This window comes from Chanodichthys erythropterus, chromosome 24 (genome assembly GCF_024489055.1).
Source record: "Chanodichthys erythropterus isolate Z2021 chromosome 24, ASM2448905v1, whole genome shotgun sequence".
Classification (NCBI taxonomy): domain Eukaryota; kingdom Metazoa; phylum Chordata; class Actinopteri; order Cypriniformes; family Xenocyprididae; genus Chanodichthys; species Chanodichthys erythropterus.
This window is the reverse complement of record NC_090244.1, coordinates 1692952-1706788: the sequence shown is the minus strand read 5'-3', so window position 1 is coordinate 1706788 and position 13837 is coordinate 1692952. Positions and strand designations below refer to the sequence as shown.

Genomic DNA, 13837 nt, shown 5'->3' with positions numbered 1-13837 from the left:
ACATTTATAAATGTTTTATCGTGTCCCAAATACTTTTAGAACTGTTGTATATTAATATCTAAATCTTTACATTTCATCAAAACAATGAAATGCATTATTAATTATGAACATCTATATGACAAAAATGTGTGGTTTGTGATCTGTCTATCTACACAAAAAATGAACAGAAATTATCCTCACAGTGCTTGAATGAATGTGCTCTTGACTTTCGGGTGAAACACAAAAGCAGATGATATTCTGTACAACTGAATAATGGATGATTTAATGGAGGTCCCTAAAGCTCTTTCATAAATAATCCTAACTGTGAAGCAGAAGTGAAAACAAAAAAGATAGAAGAAACATTTCAGCAGATTACTTCTTCCTGTTCCTCAGAAACATATAAAGATTATAAGAGTAAATAATCATAACTGTATGAAAATCAGTGAACAAAACAAGTCAGAAGTGAACATATAAACTCATTGTGTTGAATGTGTATGAGTGTCAGACACTATGTAGAAGAACAAAGCAGTCCAGAAACACTCCTGCTCTGTTAAAGGACATTAAGGGGCAGATATGCTGTTCTCTGATTATTGTGACAGACAGTGAATCTGTAATCAGAATAGTTCAGACTCCAGGATATTTTATTAAATCCAAATTTACAGTGTCTCATTCCTTTCCTGCTGATTCCTTTATATGTCACTGATATTCATTGACTGACTCCATTCATCCTCCAGTAACAGCATCCAGTCAGACTCTCTCTACACAGAACCTGACGACACTCATCAAATCTCTCTGGATGATCAGGATACGGCTGATCCTCAAACACAAGCATCATATTTCTGTTCTCCCCAGACAGAATGAGACGAGCGTCTGCTGTGTTTGGATCCAGTGTGAGATTACTCGTATCTGAAGACAAGAAGAGAACAAAACAACATTAACCACAGATGTGTAATATCACATGAGCAAGAGTGAAAAACAGCGAGGATCACAACGGTCAAAGACGCCTGTCTAATGCTTGATTATAAGAAATAGTGAAGACAGATGAAAGAACCGTGTGTGAAAGACCTCAAACGTGTGTTAGCTTGTCAAAATGATCCCTTGATGGTGAAGACAATGAAGCTGCAGAAGAAGATCCAGTGTCAAAACATGGAAGAGCCTCAATTGTATGGGAGTATTTTGCTTTTAAACACTATGAAAGAATTCAATGAAAAAAAATTCTGCTGAACACAAACGATATAAGTTTTTGGTGACCACTGACTTCCATTGTAAAGGGGAAAAAACGCTGGTGCCTAAATATTTGACAAATGCGTTCACAATTATTGAATTTGAACACAAAGTAATGCATCCTTTCCACTCAACTTTTGGCCCTCAACAACAGAATAATAACAAACAAATCCTTTTACATGACACTGTTTCTTTTCATGGCCATAGGTTAAAACAGTTGCCATAAAAAAAATCAACTATTTCAGTTAAAAATAATTTCAGTCCTCCTTGTGTTCTCTGGTATACATTCCCGAAGATTGAATCTTTCCCAACAGTCCTTGATTACCAATCAAGTAGGCATGAAAGTCTGTGCAAGACGTGTTTAAAGTTGTGTATTGTGTACACAGAATCCCCTGCTATGTTTCCATCCACCCATTTTATGCGCATTTTGGGATATTGCATAAAAAGATGGAAACACTGAGATGTGCATAAATTCTAAAAATGCACATAAAAAAACGTATGTGCTCATCTAAGTTGGATACATTTTTATGCGACGCGAAAACACATAAACTAAGATGGAAAAGAAATATATGTGACTTTGTGATGGGACGGCATAACTAGACCAACCAGCCGACCGCTTGTTGCACAGCATCTGAAATGCAGTTTTGGTCATTCTGTAATGCCAAAGTAAAGTGGTTCAGTATAGTTCCCTCCCAGAAGCGCCTTGCAAACACCAGGCATCTGAATGCAAGATAACATGAAAGTGTTTATTGTGTTTCATCTGCGCGCTCTCAGGCGCAAAAAAAAAAAATTATTATATATTTGCGTGTGAGAAGGAATAGCGACTTTAGAAAGCAAAAGCCAAATCTCAGACATTGAGGCGATTGGGTGATTTAGAAATCGGCCGGACGCATTTTTTTTAGGTCCAAAAAGAGGACATGTCTGGGAAAATGAGGACATATCGTCACCCATTTTAATTATTCCTGTTTTTATTTTTGGTTAGAGCTGTCTGGTTGGAACGGTTGAGAGAATTTGGAAGTGAGGCGGTGAGTTTACACACGCACTCAGACATTGTAACGTACATTCTGTTTTGGACTTGTGTTGTTCCATTTCTTGCCACTAGTTAGTCACCATGGTTACTGATCACCTCAATCATCACATTCAGCTGTGTTCAATCATCCTCCTTGTTTCCCTGTGTATATAAGCCCTGTGTTTCCTGTTCAGTATTGTCTGGTATCATTTGTGTATTTTGTGGTTGTCTCTCCGTTGAACCTGTCTGTGGATTAACTTACCTGTGGATTTAAAGATTGTTATACTTGTATCTTCCTCGTCATGCGTGCTTATGCTTACAAGCAGCAATCGTAACAGATGTGAGTGTGGGACACCAGGGGCCTCATTTATAAAATGTTGCGTAGAAACTTTCCTATGTTTGATCTAAGATAATTTCTCAAATGTGTGTACGTGTGGTTCCGAGAAACGAACGAACACAGAAAAAAATGTCTGTACGCCTCTCTTCCGCATGTGAAATCTATAAATCACAAATTATCTTGAAATTGTGCGCAGATGAATGGTTTCAGATTAGGGCCTTGTGCCCCTAATTAATATCATTAGCATATAAAGACCACCATTCAACGTTCAAATTCTTTACTTGAGAATGGCGAGCGGCAAGAAAAAGAATAGTGAGGCTGAAATCGGTGTCCTGTTGCCAGAAGTAGAGGTTTGTGTTATACATGCTACATAATTTAACTTTAACACTGCAAAAATGTACACTTGTTGCTCAGTTTTTTTTCTTTTGTTTTGTTAATGTGTTAATTATTGAAGTGAAACATATTTTGTATAAGCTTATTAATTTTATTCCATTTTAATTTTATATATATAATTTTATTGTTTTTCTCCTTTCACAGAAGCGCTGCAGGTGCGTAATGTGACGATATGTGAAAACTCGTGTTCTGTTGGCATGCTCCATATTTGCACATAATAATAATAATGGGTGACAGACATTTATCTATTCTAATTTAATTAGAGAAGATTTAGGCCTATCTTTCAGGATAAATATTATTAGGGACAATAACTATTATCAGGATAATAATAATAATAATAATAATAATAATAAAATTTAGTAATTCAGGTTGTCAGGGATGTTGTGATTATTTTATGATTACTTTAATTCCTTTTCCATGTAAAGCATATTGAATTACAATTGTGTATAAAATGTGCCATAAAACAATTCTTGCCTTGCCTTCCCTAACAAAGTAAATCAGTAATCTTTTTCTCCAAGCATTTCTACTACAGACCCTTTTCACATTTCACTCCACTGTACACTTGTAGATGGAGAGACTGAAATACAAATACAGACATTCACAGGATGAAATGAATCTTACCGCTCAGTATGCAGTTTGTTCAGAGTGCAGTTTGAATCATTCAGTAGATCAGAGAGCATCTTGATTCCTGATTCTCCCAGGTTATTGTAGCTCAGATCCAGCTCTCTCAGGTGTGAGGGGTTTGAACGCAGAGCTGAAGCCAGATAACCACAGCCTTCATCCGTCACCTCACACCAAGATAATCTACAAAAACACACAGAAACAATGAAGATATCTGAAACTGTGACATCAGAAATCACAACAAAATCTTGTTAAATTTGTTAAATTACACATCCATTTAAAATAAACTGATAAGAGTTCAATTTCTCTCATTTCATAGAAGTTCTGCTGAAAGGAGAATATGGTTCTGATCTGGGCAGAGTTTCCCAAAAGCATCATAAGCTTAAGTTGATCGTAGAGACCATTGGTGGCAATTGTTCTACGATCAACTTAGGCTTACAATGCTTGGGAAACAAAGCCCAGATCAGTACAGCCATGTACCAGATACAGAGGATCATAAAAACATAGATTTGTATCTTATGAAGTAAACAGCTGTGTTCAAGTAAGTTTGGGTTTTAGGCTCTGAGTAAATAAAATGCTGCATCAGCGGCGCCTTAAACTGTGCTGTTGACAGCACTCCAGCGGCAGAGCGAGGGAGTGGCTTCTGGGGCTCAAGCCCTGAATGTTTTTTTTCAAAAGCCCTGAATCTTTCAGGTTTGAGGTTTCTTAACAGTGCTATCAAAATATCTTTTTTGACACATATCTCTCTACTAAAATATGTTAAAGGGTTCAATACAGCTTTTATGCAGTATCCATACACCAATACCGGCAGCGCTTTCTCTCTCTTCTCTCTGACAGTGAGTTCACGCACACCGCAGTTGTACACAGCCCTGCCTCGTGTCACTTACTCAGCAAAGCAGCAGGCCAGGCACTCAGACTCTCTTTTAGTCCAGTTGAAGGGTTTATGATAATATTACTCAACTTTAGCACGTCAGTTGAACTTTCATTCAGTGGTTCCCATTAATGATCCTGTGCCACCACTGTTTCATAATGAACCAAAAATGTAAAACTTATAGCCTAACATAAAGGTCTCTTGTAATTTGCCAACCAATTAAAATTGAAGCTCTTAATTTTGAGCTCTCAAAGTGCACTAGATTGATGCATTTAACCTTAGAATGTACAAAATGTTCTTGTACAAAATTCATTAAAAATCTACTAAAAAATAAATATACAGTCATAATTCATAATGCTTCAATATACTGAATAAATAAATCTCAAACCTCAGTATCTCCAGCTGACAGTTTGGGCTTTTCAGTCCATCAGAGAGTAGCTTCACTCCTGAATCATGCAGGTTATTGTCACTCATATCCAGCTCTATCAGACGGGAGTTTGATGATTGTAGTGCTGATGCCACAATTTCGCAGCACTGACCAGTCAGATCACAGCCTTCCAATCTGAACAGAATAATAAAAATCTGAACAATTACAAATCCATTAACAGTGGTATAAAATAATGAAATACAAATACAAATACTGTTGCTGCTTTTTTCTGCATTGTTTACATGTCCTCTTATTATAAGCAACCTATGCAATGGGCTGATAATTCCACCATATTAATGATGAACTTGTGCTGGCCAATCTAACCAGTGATAAACACAATGAGATGCTTTTGACCCTTTTGAATTCAACTCTCCTATGATATGGGAATCATAAAGGTTTCTAACACAAGATATACTGAAAGATTCCAAAAAGATTTCGATTAGTAGTGAATCGCCTCTGTTGAGGATGACACTGAGCTTGACATGACACTCAATTTCCTAGTTGACGATTTTGATTGTTATTTTTGTCACTACCACAAAGATGAACTGCGGGTTGTGGTAAATTTGGGAATTTAATTCACAATTGTCCTGACATAATATGGGATGATTTTAATATCAATGATTAATGAATGTATGCAAAATTATCAATGAACTTGATAAATGTTGCAGATCAGTTTACTATCCATAAACAAATGCCTTTTAACTGGTGTGTGTAAAATTCAGAATTTAATGAATATGCAGCAATTTGTACAAATAGAGACATTTTTGCGAATAAATATGTTTTCTTCTTTATTAGTGGCTTGTTTGGTTAGGGCTGTCTGGATGGAACATTTGAGAGAATTTGGAAGTGAGATGGTGAGTTTATGCACATACTCAGATGTGTGTGGGAAACCAGGTCCTTGGATGCAGGTGTATTACAGAAAACCATCAGAGACAGATGATTGGTGATTAGTGATGGGACAAAATATCGATAGGGCAATATACAATGGGGCGATATGCTGGTGCCAAATATAGATATTTTAATGAAAAAAATAAGTCACTCTAAATAGATTTCCCGGCTTCCAGAATATAAAACTGCACAGAAATCATGGGTGCACCATTTTCACTTTCCTTCCAAAGTGCTTGGCAGCTTGCGCTCCCGTAGTGTCTGCCATTGCTAAGTAATCATAAACCGCGCTCTCTATGAAGACAAGGAAGTTTAGCAAAGGTTAAACATGGATGATCAACATGGATGATGGAACAAAACCTTGTCGGAGCTGTATGTGATGTGTGCAGTGTGCATACAATGTGCAGTGTGCATTTTTCCCCCCTGCATGTCATGTGTGGGGCTCCATATTCCAGCTCTTTATAATGAGATGAGAGGAAAGGTTGAGAAAGCACTCCAGGTAAATTTTGAAATATACCAGGATTATATAAAACAAGTTGATGAGCAATTAAATGTTTTGGTTTACACACAAAGAAAAAATAAGCTTTTAAAGTATAAGCATATTAGGTTTAATGCAAGTTGCAGCAAAGCACTGATCTTTTAAGGAAGCTGGTAAACACTGAGATGTTCCCAGATTTAAATAAAAGAGCTTGGTAAATTTTAAAATGTACAAAAATGTAAAACATGTGTTTTAATATGTTTATATAAAACGAGTTGACAAGCAGTTAAATGTATCAGTTTACGCTTTTAATAAGAACAAGAATAAAATGTTTAATTTACTTAAAAAAAAATGTTTTCTAATAGTTTGGACTTGAATAATGAGAGAAAATTCGCACTTAACCTTTTAACGGACATTTTTCATAGTTAGATATCGTAATGTATCATTATAACATCGTCTAGCGATATATCAATTATTGCAGAATTGCTGTATCGTGATATTATCTGTATTGTGAGCCATGTATCGTGTATTATATCTTATCGTGACATACCCTGTGATTTTCACCCCTATTGGTGATAACTCCACTCCATTAAGGAGTCAGAGGACTCCAATCCATTCAGGGGTCGGAGGGACACTGGAAGCCATTAGAGGCAGAAGGTGTCAGAATAACTCCTCCCTATTGAAGGGTTGGAGGTCACTAGTAAGTCGGGAAGTTGCTACTATTGTGTCTCACAAACCTAAGTATTCTGACTCTTCCTTTCAGACAGGGGAACCCCAGATTTAGTGATTCGGGTAGTCAGGAATAGTATTTTAACCCTTAGTTAAATAAAATTGTTATTCATATTTTTTGTGCATGATATTTTTATTTCTTATGCATATGTTATGATTATTTTATAATTACTTTAATTCCTTTGTAACTAAAGCACTTTGAATTACCACTGTCTGTGAAATGTGTTATAAATAATCTTGCCTTGCCTAACAAAGTAAATAATTAATCTTTTTCTCCATGCAGCTCTACTACAGACGCTTTTCGCATTTCACTCCACTGTACACTTGTAGATGGAGAGACTGAAATACAAATACAGACGTTCACAGGATGAGATGAATTTTACTGCTCAACATACTTGAGTTTGTTCAGTGTGCAGTTTGGATCCTTCAGTAGATCAGAGAGCATCTTGACTCCTAATTCTCCCAGGTGATTGAAGCTCAAATCCAGCTCTCTCAGATGTGAGGGATTTGAATGCAGAGCTGAAGCCAGATAACCACAGCCTTCATCTGTCACCTTACAGTCAGATAATCTACAAACACACACAGAAACAATGAAGATATCTGTGACATCAGAACTCACAACAAACACTTATTAAATCTGTTGAATAATTACACATCCATTTTATATAAACTGGTAAGAGTTAAATCTCTCTCATGTCATAAACTTTAAGTTCTGCTGGAAAGAGAATATGGTTCTGATCAGATCTATACAGCCATCTACCAGATACTGAGGATCATAAGAACATAGATTTGTATCTTCAGAAGGAAACAGTCATGTGTTTGGGTTTTACATACTAAGTAAATTAAATGCTGCATCAGCGACACTAGAAATACTCTAGAAATTATGAATTTCATATTTTTTAAGTAACCATTTGGCCAAATATATCAAATATCTTAATTTCTGATTAACTTTAATTGAATTAAAAGAAATTCAACAAGGAAATGCAGTTAAGATCCCAGTGAAAAATCAATATCTCTCAATCTGTCTGAATTAAAAATAACCCTATATTAATTAAGAGATGACTTTTTACTTTTATTTTGTCATTGTTAATAGTAGTACTTTACTCAAAACCAATGCTTTACTGCATTTTTACAGTAATAAACAGGAAAAACAGCGTGAGCATTGCAAAGTTCTTAAATTTCAGGACACAGTCATTTTAAGTAAAATTACAACTTAAATTTCAATTATCAACTGTGGCTTTACAAATAAATTTATGGTATTGTATTTACTTTTATTTTGTAATTTTGTATTACTTTTGTATTGTATAATATTGTAAAACCAGATACTTTTTTTGAAGTAGTATTTTATTGGACAACTTTTCTTAAGTAAAAAATTCCCCCCAAAAATCCATAATTAGATAAAAGTACAGATACCACACCATTACATTGCATAAGTAAGGAATACCAGGATGGCTGCATAACACAAGACATGATGTGTGATCCAAGATGTAGGATCCCGGCTGCCTGCAAACAACTTCGAGACTCAAGATTCAAACTTTTCCCTCTCTTTGTACTTTTTTTTCTTTTTGTGTGTGTGAGTATGTATGTATGACTGTGTGTGTGTGTGTGTGTGTGTGTGTGTGTGTGTGTGTGTGTGTGTGTGTGTGTGAGTGAGTGAGTGAGTGAGTGAGTGAGTGAGTGAGTGAGTGAGTGATGTGCAAAGTTTGATGTAAATTGTTTCCCCATAGGAAACCATTATAAAGAAAAAAAAATTAACATGTAATTCAGCACATTGTATTCAAATTCTGGGTTTATCGTTTGCCTTTATATATTATGCATCATGAAAACATTGTATACTGAATTTCATATATTATAATCACTGTCTTTGTGCATTAAGAAATACTGAAATACTGAAATACTGAGGTGGGTGTTGTAGAAGGATTGAGTGAATCTCAAACCTCAATATCTTCAGCTGACAGTTTGGGCTCTTCAGTCCATCAGAGAGCAGCTTCACTCCTGAGTCACACAGGTCGTTGCGACTCATGTCCAGCTCTATCAGTGGTGAGTTTGGTATCTGCAGGGCCAAAGCCACAGTTTCAGAGCAGGTGTGATCGAGATAACACCAGTAAAGTCTGTAAAAACAGGATATTTGTCCATGTAATTTATTCTGTGTTCATCTTGTAGGAACAGTGTTTGTAGTAACAATCATGGGTTATGTCCTGTTCTCTGTGAACATTCAAGCTTTCTGGAAAAAATATAAATGTTATGTATGCTGGAACTGATGTGACAGCCAAGTGAAAATAGTTTTTAAATGTATGTCTATAAAATCACTGTTTAGTAAATCAATTTTACTAAATACAGATTTTACTCTCCAAAATTAGTAAAACATGATACTTCACACTGCATCTACAGACTGATTAAACAGCTGTCCTTCCTGTATGTTCCTTACATGGCTTTTCTGCAACATCTTACAGCTGGCAGGAGATTCCTGTGGCTTCCTAATGTGTCGTACATACTCAGGTTGAACACATCCAGCACCTCCTCTGACATCAGCAGTACATAAGCCATCAATGAACACATGGAAGATGAGAGCTCTCTTTCTGGAGATGATCTGAAATATCTTTGGATTTCTGTATAAAATGAATTGTCATTGAGCTCCAGTAAGCAGTAGAACAGGTTGACTGAAATGTCAGGTGAGATAAGCTCATAGTTTTGTAATAGTTCTTTAATGTATTTGGTCACTTCTGTGACGCTGTCTTTGCTGTCCTCAGTGTCTGTGAACAGGCCCTGGAGCAGTCTCTGATTGGATTCCAGTGAAATGCCCATCAGAAACCGTAAAAATAGGTCTAAATGTCCTTTCTGACTTTGCATTGCTTTCCTAACAGCCTTCTTTAGTAAATCATGTAAAGCAATATTTTTGTCTGGCATGTCGATGTGGTCAGGCCTGACCACATTTTGTGCTTCTTCACTGAAAAAACGCAGCTCATCCATGTTTCTGTTCAAGTAGCAGAGGAACACGTGCACTGCAGCGAGGAACTCTTGAACACTCAGATGCATAAAGCTGAAGACCTTCATCTCATGAAGTACAGATTCTTGCTGAAAGATCTCAGTGAGCATTCCTGTGGACTCAAAGTCTTCATCCACATAAATACCACATGCTCTCAGATCTTCCTCATAGAACACAATGTTTTCTTTCTTCAGCTGTTCAAACGCTAGCTTAGCTAACTTCAAAATCATTGTTTTATTGGAATCTAAGAGCTTGGTATGGACTCTTTCTGTTTTTCTGTCATGCTTCTGGCTCTTCATGTTCATCTGTATCAGCAGGAAGTGGATGTACATTTCAGTGAGAGTCGTGTTGATGTTCTCTGCATTGTTCCCAATGGGAATATCCTGAAGAACAGTGGCTGTGATCCAACAGAACACAGGAATGTAACACATGATGTAGAGACTACGAGATTTCTTAATGTGTGAAATCATTCGGGAAGCCTTAGTCTCATCTTTGATTCTCTTTCTGAAATACTCCTCCTTCTGCTGGTCAGTGAATCCTCGCACCTCTGTGAACAATCCTACATACTCAGGAGAGATCTGATTGGCTGCTGCTGGTCGTGATGTCACCCAGACATGAGCTGATGGAAGCAGAGTCCCATTGACCAGACTTGTGAACAGTTCATCTACAGATGATCGCTCCTCAACACTCGTCACCATTCCACTGTCAAAATCCAAAGGCAGTCGACTCTCATCCAGTCCATCAAAGACAAACGCAAGCTTACAACTATATATCTTACTTATCTTTGTTGTTTCCAGTTTCTTCAGTTCTGGATTAAATTTCTGTAGAAACTCATGCAGACTGATCTTTCTGTCTTTAATGCAGTTAATCCTTCGGAATTGAAGCAGGAAAATACAGTCTATATCCTGATTGGCTTTTTCTTCTGCCCAGTCCAGAATGAACTTGTGCACTGAGACCGTTTTTCCAATGCCAGCGATGCCTTTGGTCAGCACAATCTTTTTCTTCTTTGTGTTCTGCCTAAATACATCATTGCATTTGATAGGCCTGTCCTTTGGTTTACAGGGTTTAATGGCTTCATCAATCTTCATAATCTCATGTTCTTGATTGACTTCTTTAAGATCCCCCTCCGTAATGAAGAGTTCAGTGAAAACATCCTTTAGATGTGCTTCATTTTCCTTTTTACCCTCAAAAATGTGTTCTACTTTCTCCTTCATGTTCATTTTGTGAGTTTTCATGAATTCCTGTAGCCAAAAATAATCTGTTATGAAAATATAAATAAACAGAAAAATGTGAGGGAAAAAAAAAACACAAAAAAATTAAACACAAAGTTTTTTTACATTGGCATGATTATCATTAAAATCAACTTAAACATATGGTATTCAAATTAATAGCACTGAAATATATATACATCAGTTTACATCAAACATGCTAAAATCATTTCTGATCCCACTGTAAGGATGTGAATAAGGTTAATTCACCTTGTTTTGTTCTGTGTGTCTCAGCTGGCCCTAATGATTTGTGCCCTATGAAGAAAGAGAAAAAAACAAGACTTCAAAGTATCCTGAAAAAGGCTCTACATTGTGTTTCAACTCTATATTAAGCAGTACAACTAATAAACTATTAACTAAATCAGCATATTAAAATGATTTCTGAAGGATAAATGCAGCCTTGGTAAACATAAGAATTTTCTTTCAAACAAATTTGAATATACGTTAAAACTATTCTGCCTCTTGTTCTCTATTCTTTCCTTTATTACCTTCAGTGTAGTTTTTCTGTAAATCTTCAGCCAGCCAGTTCTGGTTCATCTTCCTCAAGATGTTCAGTGTGATCTTCACAGCTTCTTCTGCTCCAAAACGCTCCATCATTATATCCACTATATCAGTGACACCAGCCTTCTCCAGTTTACCAGCTCCAATGGGTCCATCTTCTTTTAAGTAACTCTTAAATCTCTTCAGATCTTCTTCTTTCAGGTCATCTAGAGTATCATGAAGCAGCTTTTTTACAGATGCCATCGTCCTTCATGGACTGTTGGAAAAAGAGAAAAAGTCTACTAATAGTTCTACTTTTATAGCAGAGATCTATGCAGTATGTTCAAATAAATGTGTGTAATGTATTGACACTGTGATCAGAACAACTATTATGAAACATTTTAAGATCTTAAACAAATTCTTCATGTTGTTTTTCAGTTTGAGATGCTGTGCTCATCAATAGATTATTGTATGACCGATTCTGCTGATGCTGCTGATGATTGAGATTCATCATGATTTGACTCAAGTAGTTTCACATTTTGTCCTTCTTGGAAGACTTGTCTTTTACATTTCAGACCATACTGGAATAAAAGAACAATGTGAATCTGAAAATACTAAATTAAGTTACAATGTCTCAGTATATTCTAGCTATTCCAGTTCTGTACAATCTGAAGCACCTGATACACACCCACACACACACACACACACACACACACACACACACACACACACAAACACAATGAAACATACAATTATATTTGATTACCTTAACTGCTAAAAAATTAATGAATTCTCATGATCAAAATGAATCTGTATAATTAAATAAAGGTTGTGATGTTGAATCAGTCTGTTCATTCATGAGTAGAGAACAGGAGGTAAAGATGACTTTAGTTGAGAAACAGAGCTTTTTAACTGCTTTAGTGCTTTAGTGTCATAGACCTAAAGCCATATTTAATGATTGAGTCTGTGAGAGATGCTGTAGAAATACAGTGTGCCAATTGTTCATCTTCTATAAACGGTTTTGAAAGTTATGTTTTATGAACATGCAATCTAGAAGCTTTATTCAGTGGATGTCACTGTAAAGACTGTAATCTCACACTCAGAGCCTCGTTTCAGATACGGAAAATTCAATAAAGGTCTTGCTGCATGCAGTTTTGCTGCATGAATCTTTGATTACTGGAAACATGACATTTAAAGATTGATCAGTAACTTAAAATATTCACTAACTCACCTTTATTATTAATTACCTTAATTATGACAGTATTTGCAGATGTTTCTTTGTCCTCTGAAATGGCACCTTGATCATCCAAAGCATTGATCTTCCTTTCACCTCTGTGTTCTCATGAAGAACTGACTTTGATACCAGGTTATGCGTGGAAATCCCTGTTTACACCTTTTTTAGCTCGTAATCTCATTTAGTTTCAGTTCAAAGCGGATGTTGAAGGAACAGGAAATTACAACAGATAAAGGAAGTTCCTCAATCTCAGAAAAAAAGTGAAGAAAAAAAAGTGAAGAAAAAATGCTCTTAATATGCGCATGTGAAACCTTCAGGAGAGATCTGAGCATGTTTATGAAGAATACATCAGACCTTTAAAGCGAATTCTCTGAAACAGAATCAGTTTCCACACAATCAGACCTTCAGTGACAGATTGCTCCACCCTCGTCATCATAGAAGATAATAGATGTTTCTGCAAGAGGCAGGGGAAGTTATTCTGATTAAAGATTAAGAGGATCATGAATTTAAAACAAAAAGGATGTGCACCGATAAAAAAAAAAAAAAACACCATCATTTTTAAGTGAACAACAGAAATGATGTTTATTGTGCAGGTGTTGCTGTTGAGTTTCTCTGGTCGATCATCAAAATCGACTTGCTCTGCCCCTGAAATGACTTTCCTGTTCGTCTGCTGGATCTGTCAAAAACATGTCAGTGTGAAACACCTGTTATCCTGATGACCGTTATTAGAATGACTTCCTTTGACAAATTAAACGCTCATCTCCAGTCTCTGGTTCTCTTCTATACAGAGTTTTTTTCTGTAAGGAGAACATATTTAATTAAAAGTGATGGAACACAAACAGTCTTATTAATGAGATCATGTTCATCTGTGGTGGAAGACAGCGTGATAAAAATGAACATGTCTCTGCTTCTGCTG

The 13837-nt window shown here is 36.2% G+C and overlaps 1 protein-coding gene across 2 annotated transcripts; it reads right to left on the bottom strand.

Annotated features, from left to right (window-relative positions):
* Positions 1–27: 27 nt before the first annotated feature.
* LOC137015232 (NACHT, LRR and PYD domains-containing protein 3-like) lies at positions 28–13079 on the bottom strand. 2 transcript variants are annotated; one of them, XM_067380045.1, is made up of 9 exons: positions 12919–13079; positions 11696–11964; positions 11418–11462; positions 9382–11197; positions 8891–9064; positions 7349–7522; positions 4823–4996; positions 3564–3746; positions 28–885 (listed from the first exon to the last, which is right to left on the bottom strand). In XM_067380045.1, exons 2-9 carry the CDS (start codon positions 11949–11951, stop codon positions 876–878), a joined length of 2832 nt encoding a protein of 943 aa, XP_067236146.1. In that variant the 5' UTR covers positions 11952–11964; positions 12919–13079; the 3' UTR covers positions 28–875. The 2 variants fall into 2 exon arrangements, with proteins under 2 accessions (XP_067236146.1, XP_067236145.1); XM_067380044.1 differs by having other exon boundaries at positions 12935–13079.
* Between the last annotated feature and the right edge of the window lie 758 nt (positions 13080–13837).